Raw genomic sequence first — 16,406 nt, 5'->3', positions numbered from 1 at the left:
AACTTGCACCCAGCTCACAGGTCTGTCTCCACCCCTGCCCAGGTACACCAGCTCAGAGGAGTTTGCGGCTGATGCACTTCTGGTCTTTGACAACTGCCAGACATTCAATGAGGATGACTCTGAAGTGGGCAAGGCTGGGCACATCATGCGTCGCTTCTTCGAGAGCCGCTGGGAGGAGTTTTATCAGGGAAAACAGGCCAATCTGTGAGGCAAGGGAGGTGGGGAGTCACCTTGTGGCATTGCTCTCTGCCCTCCAGACAGACAGACCCTGCCATTCTCACCTGCTGATGCTGCCCTGGGTCCAGACTTGAGTCAGAGGTAGAACCCTGATTTTTGACCCTACCTTGGGCAGCGCCCTACATCTTCTTATCCCTACACCCCTTTCTTCCTTTCCTCCTCTTGTTCCTCACATAAGAGGGGCAGAGATGAGGTCCTTCTGGACTGAAAGCCAAAAAAAAAAAAAAAGAAAAAATAATTTTTCCTTTCTGTTTTATTTCCTAATTAAAAAAGAGGAGGAGGATGAAAGAAGCCCCTACTTCCTCCTCCCAGCTTTCTCACCTTCCCTGTTCGTGCCCCAGCATTCTGGGGCTATTTAACAATAGCAATAGTTCTAGTGAATGTGTGAAACCAAGAAACACTCTGTACTGTGTGTGGACCCGCAGTGACGGCCAGTAAAGTGGACTTAACTCCCAAGTGTGTCGAGCCGGACACCGGGCCCTGAACATGCTGCTTCCATGTTCAGTCCCTCCCCTGCTTTTCACTTTCTCTCTCTCAATCCCTCCCCCCCGCCCCCTTTTCAGATTTTCTCTCATCCAATAATGTAAAACTGTTGTGTACGGGTTCCTCCATCCTTTTCCCCCAAATCTTTTTTCCCTTCAAAGGAAAAAGAAGTTCAGAGGTCCCTGTCTTTCTCTCTGTCCTCATCTTCCTGCCAATAGCTAGTCCCTCTATAATGTTGGATACTCCTCAAATGCTGAGTTTCTAGCCTTTTCTGAAACTTAGCAAACTGGGGAGACGGCAGGGAGGCACCCTGAACCCTGGGCCTTCCAGCCTCCTTCCCCACCTCTTACCCAAACCTCCTTCTTGGGAACTCCTCAGGGACAACTACTGCTGAGTTTGGGCACACCCCCAAGATGGAGGCCAGGTAGCAATCGACTGGCCTGAGAGAGAGAGAGAGAGGTGTGTGTGTGTGTGAGAGAGTGAGTGAGTGAGAGGATGCTGTGATTGTGCCCCTGTTTTGTTTGGTGGCATCCATTCAGTTTTTCCCCCAAGTATCTGTTTCCCATTGTTTCCAACCATTGAAACACCTTTCCCATTGTTTCACACCACCACTTTGTCTTTGGGAAACCACAGGAACAGTTTTTCTGGGTACAAGGCTGTGTCTCTCCCCTCTCTCCCAGTCATTTCTGTTCCAGCCTCTTCAAACTGTGCAATCTTTCAGCAGGAACTCCCTCTCCTTTCAGTAGCTCTGAGTCTTAAGCTTTTGCAGGGAGAGGAGTAGAACTGGATCTCTTCCTAATCCCATGAGCTTCTGTGGGTTTAGTAGTGCTTTCCTTCCCTTATCTACTTCATATCCTGGGACCCCTTCCCCAGTAGCAGAGACCCCAGAACACAGGAGAGTAGGGAGGAGAGGTTCTGGGTCCACCACTGCCCTACATGTGACTGTGCCCAAGTTAAGCCCCAACCTGTGAGAGGAAAGCTGCTAACTCCCAGCTATAGCCATGGGCCCCTGGCCCCTGCTTTCCTGCTCAGCAGAGCCCCTCCCATCAGAGATTACGGGTACTTGCACTGGGGAGGTGGCTGCTGGCTGGCCCAAGCAGAGCGCTGAGGCATCCAAGAAGTGTTCCATTGGTGGGAGAGGGGTGCCAGGTGAGGGGAGCATTCCTTGTGCTTCTGGCAGCACTGAATAGCCACTGAAGGGGGTGAGGGGGCAGTACAGGTCCCGGGGCAGCCCCTTTCTTATTCCTTTATGCCCCTTCTCCCCCATAGCCTATTTCTAAAGTCGCCTTTTCTGTCAGATAAACCTCAGAACTTTTAATTTTATTTGAGATTTTTTTTTTGCTTTTAAATAAGAGGTGGATTGAAGAATATTTGAATTGACTTTATATTATGCATAAATATTTATATTTTATCTAAATAACTGCGCTGTAACAAACTTTGTGTTAGTCAGACATTTGGAACTGTTGTAGTTGGGGGCTCTTCTTTTCCCCACGGCAGTCTTACCCTGCTATAAAATGTTCCAGATTAATTCTACTGTTGGAGGTTAGGTGGACGGGGGAGTGAAATCTTGATTGTTCCTGTTCTGTGTTCCTCTCCCAGCTCCATCTCTTTCCCTAGGGACCAGGCACTCTTAAGGTGGGGTGGGTGGAGTCCTAGCCTCAATTTGAAGTGAGGGTTGATGGGGGGCGGGGGGAGGGCATGACCAAAGGGGCCGTTTCTCACTTTTCTTTCCTCATCTTCACTGCCCCTTGAGCTAGGTGGATTTTCTCTTTTTGACAAATAAGAGTATTTGGTAGGGAAGGCAAGTTAAAAAAGTAAATAAAACCCACCCCTACCCCTTTGTTTCCCCTCCCCTATCAGTCTGGTAACAGGAAGAAACCACACCATCAACACCAACAAATTTCCACGTTCCTTTTACAACAAAAGGGACTTGACTTTTTATATAACCAAATGTGGTGTTTTAGTGACTTTTTGATAATGTACAGTTTTTTGTGAATTTAAATTTATTTCTTTCTATATTTTTAGGACCAATCTCATTTTTAATAAGGTAAAAAAAGGAAAAAAAAGTCTAGAGAAAAAAACTCCTGTTTTTGCCATGTGATGTTCCACAAGTGCAGCTGTAGAAAAGTGCTTGTCAGTTGAATAAAAACCACATTTGATAGAGATTCAAAAGAGTCTGTATTTATCTTCCTTCAACATAGGTTTTCATACTTGCCTAAAGGTGAAGGCTGGGTGTTAGGGTGAGTACGACTGGTTTGATGTAGGGGACCACAGGCCGGGGAGAAATATGCCTCTAAACTTCAAAGTTTATCTCTGAACCTCCAAGCTTGGCCCTTCCTGTGCAAGAGGCATCCAAGGCAGAATTTGTGCTTATGTGGGTGGAACAGGTGCTCCTGGCTGAGGTGCTACAACAAAGGATTCAAGTGTCCCTAGTTCCTGCCTTGTGAGACATGGCCTTGGCTTCCTAAGCTGCCACCTATGTTCCCATTATAGCAAATATATGTGCTCATCACCACCTTCCCAGCTTCCAATCATGGATAAGACACCACGAAGTAGACTTCTGTGTTTTATTTCAAAAGTTGAAATAAGACAAAGTTCTACCCAATTGTAGGGAAGGACCAAGTGAATACCAAGAGTCAGAAGAATGGGTAGCATTGGCACAGACGTGGCAAGAGTATAAAACTGGAAACTTCTGGATAAAGAAAAAATGTGTTTTGAGTATAAATTAAACTTATTTCCTGTCCAAGGTGATAAGTGCATGCTAGAGAGCACTTGCCACCCGAAAAAAAATGTGTGTGTTGGGGTATGTGGACACCAGTAATGGGGCAAGAACTTTTCTTTACTCAGGCTAGGAAAGCTTATCACACCCCAGGCTGGAAGTTTTGTTTTGGTGACCCTCTAAAGTAACTGGAATAGGTGGAGAAGGAGCATCTCTGCTTTCAGCCCTATAAAAATCCCAGATGCCCTCTCTGGTGCATGTTTACTTCTCAGCTCATGGCAGCCACTGGCAAACTCTTATCCTCTCAAGTTCTGAGCTCTGCTCCCATGTTGGTGTTCCTGGGGGTGGCTCCCAAGCATTAATTAATATTCTAAGCACTCATTACTCAGCCTATCCTCCTGGCATACCACAGCAAGACCTAACTGAAGAGTTCACACTATTCTAGGGTGATAAAGGAGGTCAAAATCTCAAAGAAGACATTCCAGAAACAAATAACCAAGAGATTTTGCAATTGATCACGAGACCTTTGTAGCCCCCATCTTCCTAACCCTCATGAAGGCAAGGACAGAGTAAAGGAAGGAAAGAAGTGAACCAGGTGCCCCTGTTGAATTGTGAAACTGTGAGGTAGGTCTTTAACAAAGACAAGAAAGTTCTGGGACACACCTGGAGAATGAAGATTCATTCAAAACAGACGTGGACATGCCAGGGAGAAGGAGCAGTGGTAACTGGGGTGAGAGGGCACCTAGCTTTCTCATTACTACAGTCATGTGGGGACCACCCCTAGAGAGATGCAGCAGAATTCAGCAAAGACGAGAAGGGTGACAGAGCTCTCAGGCCCATCTCAGCTGTTGGAGGAAGACCATCCTACGAAAGGAAGGAGTAAAAGCTGAGTAAATGAGGGATCTGCTAATGCTTGGAAAGACCTAAAATGCAGGTAGCATAGAAATGTAGTAGTTGGTTTAAGAGGGACTCAGGAAGGACCAGTGTGACAAGGCCCAAGGTTTAAGACCTAGCCCTTACAGACTAGCTTTCATAATACCCACCCTCTTCTCTGAATGAAGCTGGTCTAGCAGAGCCTGAGGACAAGTTTAGATCTGATCACTGACCCAAGTTTATTGCCCTAAGAGAACGTGCATAAGAGAACAGCAACGATTTTTTTTTTTTTTCCCTAGAAGATGATTCTGTGGGGATCCCTGCAACATTCCATTCCAGCAAGGCCTCTCACCTCACCTTTGTGGAGCAAAGTAACAACCCACATGTAGGTCCCCAAACGGTAGACACTGAAGCATCAGGGAATAATCAATGCAGGCAGGCACGACGGGGCTGAATGAGCTCACTGATCAGTAAGTTAGGAAAGAAGACGAACTGGGCTGAGGTGGCCCAATCCAGGGATGGTCAGTAGAGCAGCACAGTCCTCACACTGAGTGCAAGTAATGTCCCCCTACTACCCCCATCTATTACTGACAAGGGCTATTTATTACCTCTTCAGAGTCACCAGGCTTCCTAGTCTAGACAACTCTTCAAATCCTTTGGTTAAAAACACACTTTAAAAATAACATCTCTCCCCATCATCATTCCCACATCTTCCCTAACCTCGACCCACACCCTCCTCCAAAAACTCTAATCAGCCTCGGGGCTGAGTATCAGAGCGAGAGAGGAGCAGTAATAACACGGCATGAGAGGGGATGGGCAGGCTCTGAGGCTAGTAAAGGATTGTATCATCTGAGAAAGGGATCTAGTATGTTCTATTTGACTGAAAAGAGAAAAATACAAAGTACTAAAATATTTTAAGAATGTTATGAGCATCTGTAATGAGTGGGGGTGAGATATGAAGTACAGAGAGAGTTATGACCTGGCTCCATGAATACAGGATTCAGAAAACACTAGCATAGTGTTTAAAGAGCCCAGCCCTAGGCTGTGAGCTTGAAGGCTCCCCCTACAATTCCTCTGCCACCACTGCCACCAATGGGGCTATTTCATGGGAGAAAAAGTATCCCTCATTCCTTGTCTCCTTTTTCCAATCACTCACCCATGTTATGAACTGTTAGAAATGAACTAACAATTAGGCAAAAAGTATCATGAGTGTAACCCAAAAAGGCCCAAACAAAATTCCACGATGCCATTAACCATTACAAAAATAACTTCAGGCTCTCCGTCACTTCCCATGCCCAAACCTTCCCAAACCAGAAACACCCATTAATAAAATCCATTAAGCAGATTCACATGAGAACACACAAAAGGTAACTTCAGAATTTTAAAACAAAACAAAGCAAAATTACAGCCATTTAAACATTTAAATACAGAGAAAGTAGACAGAACCAGGAATTCTGGGAGGCAGAGGAGGGCAGCAGTGACATCAACAGTTTGTACACATGAAAGGCCCTCATTTCACTAAGCCTCCTAGCAAAGCAAGGCTCCCCTAAACTACTATTAATTAAATGAACAGGATTCTAGATTTTTCTCCTTTTCTTCAAGGCCACTGACAAGAAACATATGGTGTATTTTCCTTGACTAAGGAGTAGAGACTCAGAAACAAGAGATACCTGCCCAGGCAAAACCTTCTATAAAGTTACTCGGTTTGGGGCTGTTTTACATCAGATAAACCCTTCCTGAGGTTGGAAGTACCCGTGAGAAAATGAATAGTGGCAATTTTATCCTTTATACTTCACATCCTACCTATTGTCCCCTACCCCTACTCCCTTAACCCCAGGATGTACAAAAGGACACTCTGTGGGGAGGGAGCATTAGGACTCTCAACTCTGGGATGGGTGGAGGGGAGGGGAAGCTAGGCCCAAGCTCTAGGTACAACAACTGATAATACAGCTTCTTCCCGCCCAGCAGCGTCTCCTTCCTCTCCCTACAGCCAGCCTACTGAACACCTGTTTCTCCATTCTCCATCATTTGGCTTTCTGTCTGATTGGTGGAAAGGCACCTGACCTTGAAGTGAAGGGGAGCAGAACTCTCCTTTCAGTGCAGAAGGGAGTGACTGGGAAGAGACAGGTGCAGGATCTTATTTCCTAGAAGATGGACAAAGGCTTCCTCCTATCTGTCTCCGTGTGCACAGTCAGGTCTTGCAGAAGGTGATGGAGTTGAAGAGCAAATTATAGCCTTTTTTTGAAGGACTCCTGACCTTGTAAATAGTGAGATGGGGTTTATGGCCCTTTTCTATCCCAGCTCCCTGCTGTCCTTCCACAAGCAGGAAGATTATTTCTGATGTCCTGATTGCCTGGAAAAGGGGCCCAAACACACTAGGGCAGGTTGCTCTGGACAGTTACAAAGAGCTTTGTCCTTTCTCGCCCCTTCACGGCACACACACACAGAACAGTCCCCACCTCTATCCCTCTGGATGTGTGTGTGCACATGGCACAAGCCTTTCAAGGACAGCTCTTGCTGTACACAGATGTGCCAAAGGTCAAAGCCTGGGGAAAATTCAAGAACCTCAGTTCTGTCCCTCTCAACTAGCTGCCTGAGTGTCAAAAGGCACCGTGTGTCCAGGGTGGGGATGGGAATTTACCAAGTCCTCTGGTACAGGAGGCAGGGATGACACTGTCTACATCAAGGTTTCCTAACCTTGGTACTACTGACATTTTGAGCCAGACAATTCTCTGCTGGGGGAGTTGGGGCTCTGCTGTGCCCTGCAGGGTGTTTAGCAGAATCCCTGGTCTCCAGCCACTAGCTGCCAGTAGCACACAGCCCCACCCCCAGGCGCGACAACCAAAAATGTCTCCAGAGATTGCCAAACGGCCTCTAGGCGACAAAACCACCTCTTTGAGAATCGCTGGTCTAGAGGTAAAGCAGCTGATTGTCCGTGGTGGGGAAGGAACCTAAATGGATTCAGCAAGGTCACAAATGCAAAGGCCCTGAGCACAGCAACGATGTGAGATAGGGAAGAGAGGGGACCTGAGACCCAGGGCAGAAAAGATCCTCTAGGAAGCAGAAAAGCAGGTATTCCTGAAAAGCTGTAACAGGGGAAGACATTTTCTCAGAGGGTGTGGTGTTGGCCTCGGCAGTGAGAAGAGTTAGTCAGAAGTCAGTAGGTCCACTCCTCTGGAACTCGCCAGGGAAAACCTAGTCTTCATCCGAATTTGGATCAAGGATGGCTTCCTAAGGCTGTGGGATTGTCTCCTTAGTGAGCCTAGGTCACATCTCTGCTTCCGGAGGGCAAAGTCTAGTCTTTCCTCCTAGGATGTGGCAGGTCAGAGGGAGGAAAAGCCACTTCCACTGCCTGCTTAGTGTTCTACCTTGTTCCTTGCCCAGCCCCCCAAAATTCCATATGAAATTTCATTCAAAAAAGAAATTCACAAAACTATAAACTTAAAGAGGCAAAGTAGGCAGGTTCTGCTGTATGGAAAAGAGAAAAAGAACACTCTGGATGAGAGAAAGAAGGCATAAAATGTATGTGAAGAAGAGATGGGATGTGTGATCTAAGAGCTTTATAAAACAAAACTTTAAAAGTCTGCATGTTTTCTTACACCCCCACCAAAAGGTCCATAACTAAACTCAGTAAGCAGGGCCCGCAGTAGGACTCCATCCGTGTTCTAGCACCACACCTTTTTCTTTTCTTTTAAGAAAATAATTTGTTTAAAAAGCCTTCCCAAATAAGTCCAACACATCAAAAACTGTTTTTCATAAAGATGAGAACAAGCTCCAGGCACCGTGTCTCTTTGGGGTAGGGAAAGAGTATATTGCAGTTTAAAACAAAACATAAAACTTTCTTCACAAAATAAAAGAAGTCTTTTTGGTCTCCTCGACTGCAGCACACACAAAAAGTGACAGTTCCTCCAGGCTCCACCAGGAGTGGAGGAAGAGCAGAGGGCAGGAGTGCAGAGACTTCTTTTTCCAGGCCCAGGCCTGTGAAAACCGATGACCAAGTGTTAGTCCTCAGCTGGGCCCACAGAGGGGCTGTATTCCTGGTCAGCCCTCTGGAGTCTGGAGCATCAGCATCTCCAAGAATTCATTTATATACTCAACAAAGATGGGGAGGGAAATCCTAAAGGAGGCATAAGCCAGAGAGGGTAGGGAGGGGGAATGACAAACATGAGAGTCTGATTTCAGGCTGCTCAGCCCACCCCGCCCCTCAGTATGTGATTCTTACCACTGTTACTTGTTGAACTGGAAAGAATAGACCCCATGGTCTGAGGGAGCGTCCACCGCCACTTGATTTTGCTGGCTGCCGCTCTCCTGTACCACAGCCAAGGCAGGAGAGTCACCTTGTGCATCCTTTCCTCACCTCCCACTGAAGCAGCCTAGCTAAGTTGCATGTCCTCCCCAACCAACCCATTCCCACACACCTGTGTGAGTGCACACACACACACACACACACACACACACACACACACACACGCACACTCAGAGCATCACTTCCCCAACGTTTAGAGCAACCCATCCTCTTCCCAGGACCCACTAGTCGATACAAGCCAGCATCCTGGGATTAACTACCGTCTGCCAAATGAGAGGAAGGGCCTCATTCAAAGATACAAACTAAGTCTTTCCTTCCTACATTCTTCACATCCCTACCAGCTATTTGTGAACACAGAATCAGCATCACTGTGAGAGGAAGATTTTGATCAGGGGAAAATCTGCCTCTGTTCATTTTCCAATCTTCAATCCAAAGAGATTATAAAGCTCTTACCTCAACTGAAACACTGGAAGAAGGCACAGGGGTGTACTGGGAGATGTACGCTCCTTGCATAGCTGCAGCTGTTGGCATATACTGGAATGAGATACATCAATAGGCTTAGAGCAGTGATTCTTGGCTACATTTAAAGCACCTGGGGAGCTGTAAAAACTACCAGTGCCTATTGTTCTGTCCCCAGAGATTCTAATTTAATTGTCCTAATTGTGCTTTTTAAAAGCACTTCAGGTGACTCTAAAGTACACTGGCTTAGAGAGGCTTCTACGTACATGACTACCTTTTCCTCCTCTTTCCTGTCTTCTGCTTTTTCTCAACGCCTTCTCTGCTTTAAGCCCTCCTGAACAAATCAGAATGCATCCGACCTACAAGAAAGCTAACGAGCTTCACCCGTTCTTCCTGTTACTACTTTGATAAAGACTTCTAGGAAAGTGTATGAACTAGATAAACTAATATGTAGGTAGAAACACCATTTATTTAGTTGCATGAGTAGGAATCAGTTAAAATGAATGAGCTAAACAGCAGAATGGCTGTATTCCTAGCTCACGGATTATTATCTTTTTAGTTTATCGCCTTTTCTGAGTGTGCCCTCGATGACACTGAAGTGATTCCCATCCTTATTCAAGAGTATTTAAACCTAAGAGTACTACATAGGTATTCTTTATAATAAAAAAATATCCTGCTTTACTGTGCCCGTGCTGCTGAGCGAGAGGTGGCCCAGTTGCTGGGTAAGAGGTCCCATCATGGAGGCAGGCTGGAGAGAAATAGGATGATCCATTCCTGGTGTCAGAACTGAACCCTAGAAGCAGCAACAAAGGACAGGGTTAGTTGGCAGCATCCTATGAGGCTGCCTGAAGTGGTGATTCATGGCTACCAGAACCACTGAAGACAGACATTTAAAAATCCTGGGAAATGATAGGTGAGCAACGACCCAGCTATGTAGCAGGAATAGGCACTGCCCATCAATCTGGAGGGATCCTTGTCTAAGAACAGCAAACTCACAGAATTTAAGGTCAAACACCTGGGTTACACAAGCGACTGAGCCAGAACCCACACCCTTATCTCATTTCATCAAATCCCACTGTTTTTCTTTACATCAAATTGCCTCTTTGGCTTTTGCCCACTTCTGAACACTCACTGAAGGCTGCATGAGGTATGACTGGTGGTGCATCCAAGACAGGTTAGGTACTTGTAGAGGAGATGTCTGAGTTACTCTCTAATGCAAGGGAAAATAAACAAACAACAATGTTAATTGCCTAGAGACTATTATTTCGCCCAATGATCTGATAATGTTCAGCAAAACCCACATAAGGTTGGAGTGTGCCCCCCCAGAAACTGTAAATATTAAGAATAAACTGTTTAAAAAATATTAACAACTCTTACACTTCAAGTAATCCAATTTTAAACTGGGCTACAAATTTGAGTAGATATTTCTCTAAGATACACAAATGGCCAACATGCACACGAAACAGGTTCAACAACATTAGTCACTAGGGAAATGCAAATCAAAGCCACAATGAGACACCACTTCATACCCACCAGGATGGCTATAATTAAAAAAGGACACAGTAACAAATGTTATACACTGCAGGTGGGGATGTAAAATGGTACAGGGGCTTTGGAAAACAGTTTAGCAGTTCCTCAAAAAGTTAAACATAGAGTTACTATGTAACCCAGCAATTTCACTCCTAGGTATATACCCTGGAGAAATGAAAACATATGTCCACACAAAACTGTGCACAATAGTTCAGAGCAGCATTATTCATAATAGCCAAAAGGTGGAAACAACTCAAATGGCCATCAGCTGATAACTGGATAACAAAATGTGGCATATCCGTAAAATGGAATGTGATTCAGTCATAAAAAAGAATGAAGTACTGATACATGCTACACATGAATAAACTTTGAAAACATGCTAAGTGAAAGAAGCCAGACACAAAAGACATAGACTGTATGCTTCCATTTATATGCAATGTTCAGAACAGGCACATCTATAGACGTAGAAAGTATATTGGTCATTGCCACGGGCTAGGGGTAAGGGCAAATGGGGAATAAATACTAATGGGTACACAGTTTCTTTCTGAGGTGATGAAAGTGTTCTGGAATTAGATAATGGGGACAGTTGCATAATTCTATAAATATACTAAAAAATACTGACTTGTACACTTTAAGAGGATGAATTTTATCGTCTGTAAATTATATCTGAATTTTAAAATTAAAAAAAGCAACGAGAAGCTAGAAATGCATCTTGATAGACAAGTAGGTTTATTCCACAAATATAAGGATTGTTCAAGATCAGAAGCTCTACAAACATAAGTCAAAATTGAAGAAAAAAAGCCATAGTGTAATATTAGATGCTGAAAAGACATTTTAGAAAATTCAGCAGCCATTTACTTTTTAAAAAATCACAAAGTAGGGAATTCCCTGGCGGTCCAGTGGTTATGACTCAGCGCTTTCACTGCCGCGGCCCGGGTTCAATCCCTGATCGGGGAGCTAAGATCACACAAGCCCCGAGGTGCGACCAGAAAATAAATTTTAAAAAATACCACAGGGCTTCCCTGGTGGCGCAGTGGTTGAGAGTCCGCCTGCCGATGCAGGGGACACGGGTTCATGCCCCGGTCCGGGAATATCCCACATGCTGCGGAGCGGCTGGGCCCGTGAGCCATGGCCACTGAGCCTGTGTGTCCAGAGCCTGTGCTCCGCAATGGGAGAGGCCACAACAGTGAGAGGCCCACGTACCGTAAAAAAAAAACAAAAAAAAAACCACAAAGTAAAATAGAGACTAGAAACTACTTACATACATTAAAGGCTATTACCAAAAACTATCTGCAAACCTTAACCCAAACAGAGAAATATTAAAACCATTGCAATTATAGTAACCTATTAGGTAGTGGGGTCAAATAAATACAATTGGATAAGAACACAGTTGGCATAAAATTGAAAAGGAGGAGAGAACTATTATTTTGCCATCAATGATATAACTGTATACCTAGAAAACCTAAGAGATTTAAGTAAAAAAAAAAAAACTAGTAGTAATAAGAGGATTTGGTAAGTGAGCAGTATACAAGATAGATGAACATAAATTAGTAACTTCTCAGTGTATCAATAAGCATCTAGAAATGCTTATAAAAATTACAGAACACTTAGAAGTATATTTAACAAGAAAAACATAAGACCTACATAAATAAAACTAAGATCTTATTGAAGGACATAAAACTTTGAGAACATAAAAAGAAATACCATATTTTAGGTGAAAAGACTTAGTACTTTTTAAGAAGTCAATCCTCTTTAATATATAGATCTAATGTAATTCCAGTTAAAATTCTCCCTCACAGATTTTTAAAAATTAGATAAAATGATCATAAACTTATACAGAAGAATAAATGCCAAAACATAGCAAAGAAAAGTATGAAAGAGTGGAGAAGGTTTTGTCTTATCAAATATTAGAACATACTATGAAAGCCACTGTAATCAAATCAATACATTATTGAAATAGGAACAGACACAATGATCACTGGAAGAGAATAAAGGATACAGAAAAAGATTCCAGTGTTTACTATATGACAAAGGTGGCATTTCAATTCAGTGGGAAAAGGATGGATTATTTAATAATTTGGTGCTAGGATAACTGGTGAACATTTTGAAGGAAATACAATAGAACCCCTATCTTATGTCATATACAAAAATAAATTCCTGGTTATTATACATTTAAATGTAAAACAATGAAATACATCTTGGGGACCATATGTACAATATAGGGACTGGGAAGACCTTTTAAATTAAGACAAGAAATGCAAAAGCTGTAAGTAAAAAAGCAGACATATTTAACTATACACAAATTTTAAAACTTTTGTATGGCAAAAACTAGTGATTCCCAAAGTATGGTCCCCAGATCAGCAGCAGAAGCAGCATCTGGGAACTTGTTAGAAATACAAATTCTTGCCTCTCCCCTAGACTTGCTGAATCAGAAATTCTTGCTGTGGTGCCCAGTAACCTAGGTTTAATAAGTGATTCTGATGCACAGCTGAAGTTTGAGGACCATAAAGTCAACGGAAAACAATTAAATTTGGAAAAAAAAACTTGTAACAAAGATAACATTCAGAAGATTAGTACTTATAATATTGACAGTTTTTTTTTTTTTTTGGGCTGCCCCGTGTGGCTTGTGGGATCTTAGTTCCCCGACCAGGGATCAAACCCATGCCCCCTGCTTTGGGAGCACAGAATCTTAACCACTGGACCACCAGGGAAGTCCCAATAATACTGATAGTTTTTATAAGTTGATGGGAAAAGAACAAATAGTCAAACAGGAAAAAGGACCAAGTATATGAAGAGCAAATAAAAATATGACCAAAAAAATGCTTAAACTCAGCTGCAGTCAGGGAAGTGCAAATTAAAGTAACAATGTACTTTACATCTATCAGGATAGAAAAAAATTTTAAAAGAGCAATGTCACCTCTGGCTGGAGGGAAATGGGTACTCTCATATGTTGCCAGTGGAATGTGAATTGGCACAGTCTCTGTGGAAAGCAATCTGGTAACATCTATAAAACTGAAAGTCCGTGTATTATTCAACCTAACAACCTCACCCCTCAGACTCTAGCCCCCAGAAACAAAAGCACTCATATGTGAGGATATAGGCAAAAGGATGTTTACTAGAGCATTATTTGCACCAGATAAAAACTGAAATCCAAAGAATGCCTTTCACTGGGATATAGTGGAAGAATTCTGGTATATGTGCAGCATAAAATATGTTACTATTAAAAAGGAAATAATTAGAACAGAGCTGCATAAGAACTACCTGGAGGGCTTGTTAAAACTCAGATTGGTAGGACCCGTCCCCAGAGTTCCTGTGAATCTGGGGTGGAGTCCAAGAATTTGTGTTTCTAAAAATCCCCAGGTAGTGCTGATATTGCTGGTCCAGGGACCACACTTTGAGAATCACTGGTTTAAATGAGAAGAGTAAAGTGTAAAAATATATATTTAATATGGAAAATTTTTGTAACATAAACAATGACTTCCAAAACCCTATACTTATGTGTATATGCAGATAACAAAAAATATGGAAACTAGTAGGAAATTAACATGGGTTTGCTTGTGGGAATGGTGGAGAGTAAAAGGATGCTTCTACAACAGTCTATATACATGTAGTGTGATCACATGTTATGCTTTTATGTAAAACTATTTGTGTATAGTATGTATAAAGGAAAAAACAAAAGAACAACAAGTAGTTCCCAGCCTAAAACACAATGGTAGGGAAAACCACCACACCCTTTTCTGGGCATGAACGTACCTGATATGAAGACACAGGAGATGGAAGATACGGGGACAGTGCAGACTGAGCAAGCATCCTGTTGGGGGTGATGTTATAAGGAGCTGGGTAAAACCTGTAGGAAGGGACCTCATCAGTAAGGAGTCACAGGAAACTACAAGGCAAGGGCCCCCACTGACAGACACAGCCACTTCCCACTAACTACTCTTTTTTTTTTTTAATAAGTTTATTTAATTTTTGGCTGCGTTGGGTCTTTGTTGCTGTGTGCGGGCTCTAGTTGCTGTGAGCAGGGGCTACTCTTCGTTGCGGTGTGTGGGCTTCTCATTGTGGTGGCTTCTCTTTGTTGTGGAGCATGGGTCTGGTCGTGTGGGCTTCAGCAGTTGTGGCACGCAGACTCAGCAGTTGTGGCTCGTGGGCGGTAGAGGGCAGGCTCAGTAGTTGTGGCGCATGGGCTTAGTTGCTCCGCAGCATATGGGATCTTCCCGGACCAGGGATCGAACCTGTGTCCCCTGCATTGGCAGGCGGATTCTTAACCACTGTGCCACCAGGGAAGTCCCACCACTGACTACTCTTTAAATATCAAGATGAAACATCCGAGTGCCTGGACACAGGCCTCTGTCATTTTCAGGTGGCCTGTTTACAGAAAACACCCTTACCCATTCTGAAGAGCTGTGGTGGGGTCATAGGTCAAGGCCATACCACCCTATAAAGAAAGAACACAGCACGCACATTGTGAGCCCTTAGTGAGAACAGGAACAAGCCCAGAATTTCAAGGCTGAGGACGTATTTGGTTCAACTGATTAAAAATGAAGTCTGAACTAATCCCACTACAACTGTTCCAGGGTTTTTCTGGTTGTGCAGGATGCAAAATTCCATTCAAGATCCACACTGAAGAGCATGTTAAGCAGCCAGCATCTCTGTTACATACTGTAGCTCTCAAGTTTACCACAGAAATCAGGCCATGGAAATTTCCATTCCACTTTTCTTTTTCTTTTTTTTTTTCTTTTGGCCGCTTTGCTTGGCATGCAGGATCTTAGTTCCCCAACCAGGGATAGAACCTGTGCCCCCTGCAGTGGAAGCACGGAGTCCCAACCGCCGGACCGCCAGGGAAGCCCCATCCATTACATTTTAATGTCCTTAGTATTCCTGTCTCCTAGAGGGCCTCTTACCATGTCTCCATTCCTTGGCCAGGCCCGTCCATTTTGCATAAATTTTCCTTGGTTCTGTCGTTTCTTTGGACCCCCATCAGCAAATTTGCAAAGCAAGGGATCAGATGGGGCTGCCAAGAGAGAAAGCAGACAGGCAGCTGAGTCCCACCTCACTTAGTCCACTCACTCATGCAAAAATCCTCCAGAATCTTCACAGGAAGTCATAACCTGTGGCCCTCTCAGCCTGATTCCCAGATGCCTCACCTGGTACTCCAGGGGGTGTCTTAATATATTTTCCATTAAAGTGGGTGATGATGGCTTCACACTTCTCTGTGGACTCCATCCTAAGGAGCACAAGAGGAGTTAGGGTCTACCTTCTCCAGGATCTGTACTCTCCTTATACTCGAAGAGAAAACTCTAAGTTCCCAGCCCCACAAATGCTCCAAAAGTTGTCGCTACAGAAATACAGAGTTTCCTCCACACAAAGTCAAGGTATCTTAAAGAGGCAACCCCAGCTTCTAATGAAGGTTTTCTCAACTGGCTCCTATAGGGGTCCTGAAAGGAACAATGGAGGTCTTCAAACCATGAATATTCCAAAGAAGACACTGATAGATGGACCTAGTGTTGTGTCTGGGTCCCTAAATAAGAATACAATGCTCTTACCATTATTTTTTATTACAAAATTCCTAATGGAAATTGTTCCCTCACTTTTTTTTTTTTTTTTTTTGCCACGCTGTGCAGCTTGTGGAATATTACTTCCCCAACCAGGGACTGAACCCAGACCACAGCAGTGAAAGTGCCGAGTCCTAACCACTGGACCACCAGGGATTCCCCTCTTCCCTCACTTTGATAAAACTGTACAAGCTAAGAATTTGCCAATATTTATTTTTTGCTTCTGGTTATAATTATCAAGGTCTAA

General features: G+C 43.7%; 2 protein-coding genes across 8 annotated transcripts in view; one reads left to right on the top strand and one right to left on the bottom strand.

Moving 5' to 3' along the window:
• The window catches only part of BAZ2A (bromodomain adjacent to zinc finger domain 2A), a 33,630-nt gene extending 31,261 nt beyond the window's left edge, over positions 1-2,369 (top strand). For all 3 annotated transcript variants that reach the window (XM_082850138.1, XM_082850137.1, XM_082850136.1), the window contains exon 30: positions 43-2,369. In XM_082850138.1, the coding sequence (XP_082706264.1) occupies positions 43-208 (166 nt within the window). In that variant the 3' untranslated portion in view covers positions 209-2,369. The remainder of the gene's footprint in view (positions 1-42) is intronic.
• Positions 2,370-3,337: 968 nt separating this feature from the next.
• The window catches only part of RBMS2 (RNA binding motif single stranded interacting protein 2), an 85,997-nt gene continuing 72,928 nt past the window's right edge, over positions 3,338-16,406 (bottom strand). For all 5 annotated transcript variants that reach the window (XM_082850140.1, XM_082850139.1, XM_082850142.1 and 2 more), the window contains 9 exons: positions 15,752-15,831; positions 15,509-15,618; positions 14,996-15,042; positions 14,361-14,454; positions 10,210-10,287; positions 9,760-9,870; positions 9,072-9,152; positions 8,535-8,620; positions 3,338-8,429 (listed from right to left, as the gene is read on the bottom strand). In XM_082850140.1, coding sequence (XP_082706266.1) covers positions 8,540-8,620; positions 9,072-9,152; positions 9,760-9,870; positions 10,210-10,287; positions 14,361-14,454; positions 14,996-15,042; positions 15,509-15,618; positions 15,752-15,831 — 682 coding nt within the window. In that variant the 3' untranslated portion in view covers positions 3,338-8,429; positions 8,535-8,539. The remainder of the gene's footprint in view (positions 8,430-8,534; positions 8,621-9,071; positions 9,153-9,759; positions 9,871-10,209; positions 10,288-14,360; positions 14,455-14,995; positions 15,043-15,508; positions 15,619-15,751; positions 15,832-16,406) is intronic.

This window comes from Leucopleurus acutus (assembly GCF_964270905.1).
Source record: "Leucopleurus acutus genome assembly, chromosome: 11".
Classification (NCBI taxonomy): domain Eukaryota; kingdom Metazoa; phylum Chordata; class Mammalia; order Artiodactyla; family Delphinidae; genus Leucopleurus; species Leucopleurus acutus.
Note: the sequence above shows the minus strand (reverse complement) of the source record. Positions and strands in the feature narration are given on the sequence as shown.